The sequence below is a fragment of the Cannabis sativa genome, chromosome 2, assembly GCF_029168945.1.
Source record: "Cannabis sativa cultivar Pink pepper isolate KNU-18-1 chromosome 2, ASM2916894v1, whole genome shotgun sequence".
In the NCBI taxonomy this organism is placed as follows: Eukaryota; Viridiplantae; Streptophyta; class Magnoliopsida; order Rosales; family Cannabaceae; genus Cannabis; species Cannabis sativa.
In genome coordinates, this window is record NC_083602.1 from 57,404,513 (window position 1) to 57,413,051 (window position 8,539).

Genomic DNA, 8,539 nt, shown 5'->3' on the forward strand with positions numbered 1-8,539 from the left:
GCAATATGTAAAAAACAAAGAGAGAGATATGCTAAACAAAAAACATTTAAGATCAATCCGATTAGTGTAAGTAGTAATCCCAGTCATATTGATCTTCACACATATATTGTTGAGAATACGGCAACGTCAAGTCAACAACAAACAAAAAGACTGCGAAATGATTCCACTCACACTACCATAAATGAAGATGAATCTTCTTGTGGAGATAATATTTCTACCAATGTCGATTGTGAAACTAATTTATTTCTAAATTCATCATCTTCGAGCAATGTCAATTTCAATCAGGTTTGCATTTGATTCATATTTTTTTTTTTCAAAACTCTGCTACTTCCTTCACGTGATGAAACTCCATATGATTATTTTGGATGTTGTTTTTGATAAATATTAATATATATAATCAGAACTCAAATGAATTTGCTGGGGGACTAACCTACAATAAAAGAGTAACAAGACCTCGTAGGGGTAAGAGACACTTTCAATTTATAATTAAAATCAATATGTTATGTGAGTTGGAATTTGATACCCAATTATTTTTATACAATAAAAAAGGTCTCCATCTTCATTCCTCACCTCGATTTCGTCAATTACTAAAAGAGGTGCCATCTAAAGCATTTTCTCTACCATCCGTCCCTCGATGCAAACATTACAAAGCAAAGCGTTTTATAAGTTGATTTTTTAATTAAATAAATTATGCACACCATGTCTAATCATCTTGAATGAAAATACATCACTGTTTGCAGGAAAACCGCCGCTTTGTCGACACTACCATATTCAATTTATCAAAGAAAAAATGGATAATCCAGATATATGCGGATCCGGCTAGAATGAAAAGTGCAAAATACAAAAATTACACTATTGTCTCTATCAAAGAAAATGAAGATTGAAATCTACCAATGACTATCATTAGTTTTCTTATCTACAATTTTTAGACTAATGCTATCTTCAATTATCAACAATTTAGAGATTGATTTTTAATTTTCTTTTTATCTTACCCCCATTTAAGTAATGTTTTTTTAAGTATTGGAACATCAATTTTTAGTTTATTTTTGGATTAACTTAAGAACATATTTAAATCATTAAGCTTTCTTAAACACTAATATATTGCATTCAGTATTCAATAATAATCTCACTTTCAAATAACATAAAAAAAACCTAGCATAAAATTTAGTATACGTGCCTCGCACGTAGTTTTTTGCTAGTATATATATATGTATATTGGTTTGATTTGTATATAAATAGAGATAGAAATAGATTATTATTGGAGATTAAGAAACAATAGTCTTTTTTTTAATTTTTTTTCTATGAAATATTAAATAATTTATTATTAAAAAAATAACCGATCCAATCCGCACTATTGCGGATTGGATTAGATTTAAACTCTTATGCGAATCGGATTGGATCCAAAATATGAAATCCGCACTTGGTGCGGATTGGATGTTGTTTGAGCAAAAAAGTGCGGATTGGATCGGATGAACACCCCTAAATATAAGTCCGCATCTTAAAAATAAAAAACGGGGAAATTAGCATCATTGAATTTGCAAATAAATAAGAAAAGTATATTTCATAACATGATTTACATCCTCGTCAGTATAATGTCATAATGAAGTTTCTACTGTCGAGTCGAGAACTAAGATACATGGTTGTTATGTCAAAGCAGAGTATCCCATCAACTAATTTAGAGTTACGAGTGTTGATATACACAGATATTTGATATCTAACCTAGAGCCTAGGACACCAGGTTACACAAGGCTTACAAGTGAATGAACAGACTAATATACAGACACTAATTAGTCAGTAACGTCACTCTGTGTCACTCTCGGAATCTATGAAGCTGAATTCTCTGTGTCCATCTAGCTTGATAAGCACAATTCCCCGATTCTCTTCACTCCATTCAACACCCTCTTTCTCCAGAAGTTTGATTACCTGCATGTAGGGATAATGTAAGTTTGTTTTGATCTCTTTAAGTTGGGTAAGTGCAATTTTCTGGTAAAGGACGGTTCATATCTAAAGGTTGCATACTTGAATATTTTCCATACTATTAATTGAAAGAACTTAAAAAGTGTTTTCTCAATCTGAGTCATTTTGGAAGGTCTTACTAGAATAGTGTTTTTCATACTATTCTAGTGTTTTACACGTTTTGCATTTGAACAAGGTTTGAGGGATAATTGGGTATTAGAAAGAGAAAAGAGTGTTATACCATCTATGGAGAGCTGTTTCTAGCTGTAAATAGTTGATATGTAAAGTTATAATTTCTACCTTAATCCATTCTCCTAACAAAAATTTATCTAATTGATCATATTTCCTAATGAATTAAAGACAGTTGCTGCATGTAAAATGACTTGTTTTTTTTTTCTTTTTCTTTTTCCCACACCTTATTTCTTGTTATAAAAAGAGGAAAATAATAAGGCCACAACCCATACCGCTTGTTTTAGCTTTGACCTGCCCATACCATGAGTCCCGCATCCTGTTATAACCCTGAGGATCTGAACCGCTGGAGAATACAAATGGAAAACTGGTCAAAGCAAGATAACATGACGTGGCACAAACAAGAGAGAAGAAAGTACTTTAGCTGGGTGACATAATGTCAAATACCAGCCTAATAGAAAGAGCAGAAGACAGCACGGGAAAAAATTAAATAATCAGTAGGTTCTTACTCTGTGCATAAGAAACAAATATGAGATGCATTTTTAAGAGCCTCATTGCTGGACTAACATGTTGCCCATGCAAATCAATAGTTATCACATTTTGTATACTCTTGTTTCTGCAGATTAGCAGCAATGCGTTAGTTCATCAACAAGAAAGATGGAACCAGTAAAAGAAAATGCTGAAGCTTTTCATTTTTCTCTTTTAACAATTAACCAACCTAGCTTTAAAAATGTCCTTGCTGGCCCTTTCACTAGCTTTCTGTGCCAATTTAGTTTGTTCCTGCCCCTGCCCAAAAGAAAATCAGGTATCAGTTTTAATTATTTGTAGATATCATTACTAACATAAATGCAATTACTCAACCATGCTGAAAATATAGAACATTCTTTCTCAAGTATTAATACCTTCTCAGAAAGGTACGCAGCATATTCCTTCGCCCCGTTTGAATATGCTGTTGCTGCCTGCAAAACCAATCTGCTGGTCAATAACTATAAATAACTACTCGCCAAATAAATAAAATTGCAAAGAACCATCTTACTTTCTCATAGCAGGACCTTACTGAGCTCCATTGTTGATTTGCAGTTTTTCTAAAAGCATGATATTCATCTCCTTTAGCTACAAGGACAAGAAAACTTTACAATAACTGGTGACCAAACATTAATGGGTGCAATTTTAATCATTTAAAATAACTGAAAAACAAGTAGAGGACGATTTTTAAAAGGAATAAATAACACCTTCCAATTAAGTAAAATTTTTGGGTCCAAGAACTATTGCCAATAATGAAAATACAAAATATAAAAGCATACATAAGTCCAACCAGACAAGGTGTTCCGTGCTGTATTGCACTCTGTTACGAGTGTTTATTTCTATTTTAAATTACTGATCTATTTTTATATTGGCAGTTGAGAAAGAAAAATAACACTCAGTAGTGTACTCACGCCCAAACAACAGCAGTAAGTATAATACATGTACCCTTTTAATCCGTTCAGACAAAACATCTACAACTAAAATTAATGATACTAAAGAAGACAGTAGTTGATCACTAGTATCTTGTACTAAAACCACACAGAATCTTTCCATCACCAAAAAAAAAAAAAAAAAAAAAAACACACAGAGAATCTACCACCGTAGTTAAAAGATAAGAAACATTAATTCAAGGGAATAATATACTAAGTTGGTTTTAAAATGGTATTATTAAACAATAATGTACTAAGTTGGTTTTAAGATAAACAATAGCTTACAAAAATGATACAATCTCTTAATCAAAACTTCAGAAATTTGCAAGTGTAGCAGAAACAAAAAGTACAGTTATGGCATTTTAATTATGATAAATTAGGGAAAGTGGGATTGAGAATAGTAGCTTATAAAATAAATCAAATTATTAAAGTTGAATACCATAAATATCCTGCTGTGCATTTGAATCACTAGACGGACAAACATCAAATTGGGGTCCCAGCAGCTGCAATTTCTTTGCAACATTTCTCCAATTCATTACTTGCGGTTGATATGTAGGACTCTTGGAGATATTAAACAAAGAATCCAACACGCTCTGAGAGAGACCTGATTCAGTACTCCTTTTGTTAGCAGGAGAATGACTATCAGAGCTAGCAAGAACATCCTTATAGTTCCTCCTACAGTCAAGAAAATATTGTTCTCAATTCTAAAGACCACAGCTATAGGAAACTGAGATTGAAATTGATCTTGATTAAATGAGATGGATTTCTAGTATTTATAATAAAATTATCATCCATTCTATTTTTCATGATAAAGGGAAACCCTTAATACCTATGATTTGAAACACATATCATGCTGGTTAACACACTATCACAAAATGGAGAAGAATACAAAAAAAAAGTAAAAAAAAATTAGATAAATAAGCTACCTGCAACCACAATCCACAGACCATATACTATCATGTAGCTCACATTCAGATGAAAGAGAGGAGCAATCAGAGACCTTATCAGTAAGCTGTCAAAATTCTTGAAAGCATTAGATACTTATCAAAATGTTTAAAAAAGAAAATATCCACAAATCACTTTGTATATAATAACAATGGGTAGAAATAAATTACATAGCAACGTACCAACTTTTCTACACATCAATTAGAGAAAGCCAAATTACTCATTTGAAGAAAAAAAAACAAGTTGAGAGAGAGAGAGAGAGAGAGAGAGAGAGAGAGAGAGAGAGAAGAGAGGGGAGGAGAAGATATTACAAGTCACTTAAAATCATCTAAAAAATGATATCACTTACATTATCACAATTTTCGTTAGGATATCTACTATTGTCTTTGTAGCTCAGACTATAGCTAGGAGTAGGACCATTTGTAGACTGATCATAAGAAGATGATAAATCTAGCAACGCATCCAAGGCCTGGAAAATCATAAAGACCATCAATTAGACTATAGCAGCAAGGAACTGTTGTTTACACACGACATTTCAGTTGCAAAATGGGTGAAAAAGAAAAACCCATGACATCCTGTCATCTTCCAAAATCATAAACCAAGTCCTAGGTGAACAAGAATTCAGACAATTGACAATTATATTCCAGACAACCATCGGTAGAGAACTTTTACACTTTACACTAGAAATTAACAGCATGACATAAAATAAAAAAAAAATTAATGCCACATTGTCTGCAATCTCATAAATATATTAGTGCACCAGCACAGCCTAATCATATGAGTCCAAAGAAAAGTAGAGAAATGGATAATGTGTCCAATTTCCATTAAGAACTAACCATCCATAAGGACAAAGTGCCCAACCAACAAAAACAAACTCCAAATCTAAATTAAGGCAGCGAAGTAAACTATAAAATTTTATACTCTTAAAAAACAGAGTGAAAAGCTTCTTGTACAAATTATTATTATTATTATTATTTGCAAACAATGATCCCTGTCTAAACCTACAATATTTGGGGAACAGGAACTCCTTCTGCAAATTATTTGATGATGAACCCATGTAATTTGTAAATACACATAACCTTATTCACTAATATATTAATAATAATGTCCCGGCACATCCACAATTCAGATATCAGCACTTCAAAACTTGATATTAAATATTTTTAAAGAGACAATCAAACTACCAGAGATTGATCAACCAGTTAAATGAAATAACAAAAAGTTGATCGTAAACATTTTACATGAGTTGCAGGAGATGAAAAGGCATTTTAAGGATAAACATGAAAAAATGATATAAAATTATCAAACTCAATGTTCACAGTACCTTTTCTACATCATATCCACATTGACCTGTGAGAAAAAAAAAAAAAAAGAATACTCAGAGAAAGGAATATTCAACTAAATCATCAAATATATATATATATATATATATATAAATATATAATGTTCTGTTTAATAACTTGCAAAACAAATATACAATCCTCCAAAAGGCTTTTAAAGACGTATAATTTTCTGTTTAAAAAGGGAACAATTTCAAAGTACATAATAAGATAAATCCAAGTCATTTTCCCAGAGGTATCCGTACATACACCATGATTGAATAAAAATAAATAAATAAGAAGACAGAATTACTAACACAGAACATCTCTAACAATCGCCAAGTTCAGCTCAGACTCTTCTCCAAGCATAGAACAAAGAAACTGTTCAGCCTTCTCCTCGTCGAAACCCCCATTACCAAAACCCTTCAGCTTCATACTCATCGTTCTTGGATCCTTTCTCGGGCTCGAATTCATGTACTCCTTTCCCAGAACTGTAGACACAGTACCAGTGGCCGCAATTTGCCTCTTCTGCTTACAAGCTCTAGAATCCTTCTCCTTCACAAAATTGTCAACGTAACTCATCTCCACATAACCATCTGACGATCCAGAGCCCGAGCATTCACCCGATGTGGAGCTCGTAGACGGATCGTCAGAACTCTCATACAAGGATCGCCCTAATATCTCAGCAGCCTTATCCGGATCACCTTTGGCTTCCCGGTAAGCAGAGATGGCATCATCCAAAGAGGCGGAAGAGAAAGCTTCAGCAAGCGCTTGAACCACCTTCTTCTCTTCGTTCACAGGGTCGATCTTCTTTGGAGCCTGGGAAGTTCTCCTCTTCTTTTTCTTCTTCTCGTGCTTCATCTACGGCCGGCAGCTATGAGTGGTTAGCAAAACGTTGCTCCTGCCAAACGGTAATAATCGAAGAAGAATAAAGAAATCAAAGCGACGATTTTCAGCAAATTAGGGTTTCTGAAATCGATTAAATTGGGGGGTTTTAACCAGAAACCCTAATTTGGAGAACCAGAGAAGACGAAAAGATTGAAGGCTTTTTTGATCAATCAAATTGAAGATTCCAATTCAGAAAAGATTGCCACCCTTTGGGGTAGTTGTGTTTTGATCAACCCATTATTTATATTGTTTTATAGATAAAACCAAACTGAATTAGGATTCCAATTATTTATCTATTTTTTTTAAAAAAAAAAATTTAATTTTGATTTTGTTTTTAAGTTTTAAATGGAATGTGATTTTTTTTTTTTTTTTTTTTTTGAGTAAAATGGAATCTGATCTGAAATGGAATATGTGGCCCACACTCTATTATTTGCTTGCTTCAAAACGCGTGTCGGCGATTAAACGACGTCGTTCGCTCAAATAATGTAAGTTATTTCTATTAATTTATTTTTTTATTTTTTCATTTATGAAATTGAAAGTATTTTTTTTTTTGAAATTGAAAGTATTTATAACTAGGTAATATAGCCTAGTGTGGTGGTTTTAAATATTGATTTTTGTGAGGTATTTTAGATATTTTTATTTTTAAATTATTTATAATTATAATTTATATTTTATGGAATTATTATTAATGAATAAAATATTTTAAAAATTAAAAATGATAAAAGAAAAGGGAAAAAACAGAAAAATACAAAAAAGGAAAAAAAAATTACAAAATACTATGGGTCGGCCCATTAAACATTTATATAGTCCACATACAAATATTTACAAAAATACCACATGCACTAAACCTTCAGCTGTACAAAGCAAATGATGAAGATGAACATACCTCCATCGTTTCAAAACCGCAAAACAACCAAAATGAAACCAAAACGAGAAAAATACAACCATTAATTCTGGCGAAATCAACTGGAAAAGAAGAACTGCAATGATCTAAACAGAAAATGACGAAAAGAAATCAGAAAAACTGTGAAAAAACTGAAATTACACATTTGTTTTCTGTTTTATTCGAAATCCATATTCATGAAATGTAGATCTGTAACAAACAGATCTGGAGCTCCCACCAAATCCAAAATAATGTATGATGTGAAAAATTTTAAAAAAACACCTCATGAATAATACATCTACGTTATATGTACAGTTGCATTTTGATTGATTACTGGTTTCCAATATAACTATATTTATTTAAAAACACAATAAGAAGAGTAAATTCGAATTAAGGTACAACCAGTTACGTATAAGTCTGTTTATTTTTTGTTTTGGTTCCCTTATAGTTGCATTATCGTTTTATGATAGTTTATATATTATGCAGGAATTTAATTTGACGGGGACTAAGAAATAGTAGTTATACATAGTAAGTTTTGTGCAAATAGTTGCATATTAGTTTTATAATGAAATAACATATGCAAGTAGCAAAACTATAATAAAACTACAAAACAACTGTATACAAACTAAAATACTGGAAAAACTCTTTGAACATCAACATCCATGATAAATCTCATTGTTACCCATTGATGATATCAAAATGGACAGGAAACAACTAGATAAAAAACATATTAAAAAAAATACATACAGAAGGTGTTTACACTATTAAAAAACTATGAAAAAACTATTACAAAATGAGAAATCAATAAACACAAAACCCACAAAAGTTGAATATGAAAAAATTTCAAAAATGGGGGAAAACCAAAAAGAAACCGAAAACAAATCTGCGATCGAAGAGGAGCACCA

At 31.9% G+C, this 8,539-nt stretch overlaps 1 protein-coding gene across 1 annotated transcript; it reads right to left on the reverse strand.

Annotated features, from left to right (window-relative positions):
* Positions 1 to 1,534: 1,534 nt before the first annotated feature.
* On the reverse strand, positions 1,535 to 7,269 carry LOC115718899 (SMR domain-containing protein At5g58720). The gene is made up of 11 exons (XM_030647710.2): positions 6,181 to 7,269; positions 5,869 to 5,894; positions 4,894 to 5,013; positions 4,526 to 4,611; positions 4,039 to 4,274; positions 3,182 to 3,258; positions 3,048 to 3,104; positions 2,864 to 2,931; positions 2,655 to 2,761; positions 2,421 to 2,491; positions 1,535 to 1,923 (listed from the first exon to the last, which is right to left on the reverse strand). The coding sequence occupies exons 1-11, from the start codon at positions 6,722 to 6,724 to the stop codon at positions 1,801 to 1,803; spliced, it is 1,515 nt and encodes a 504-aa protein (XP_030503570.2). The 5' UTR covers positions 6,725 to 7,269; the 3' UTR covers positions 1,535 to 1,800.
* Positions 7,270 to 8,539: the final 1,270 nt, after the last annotated feature.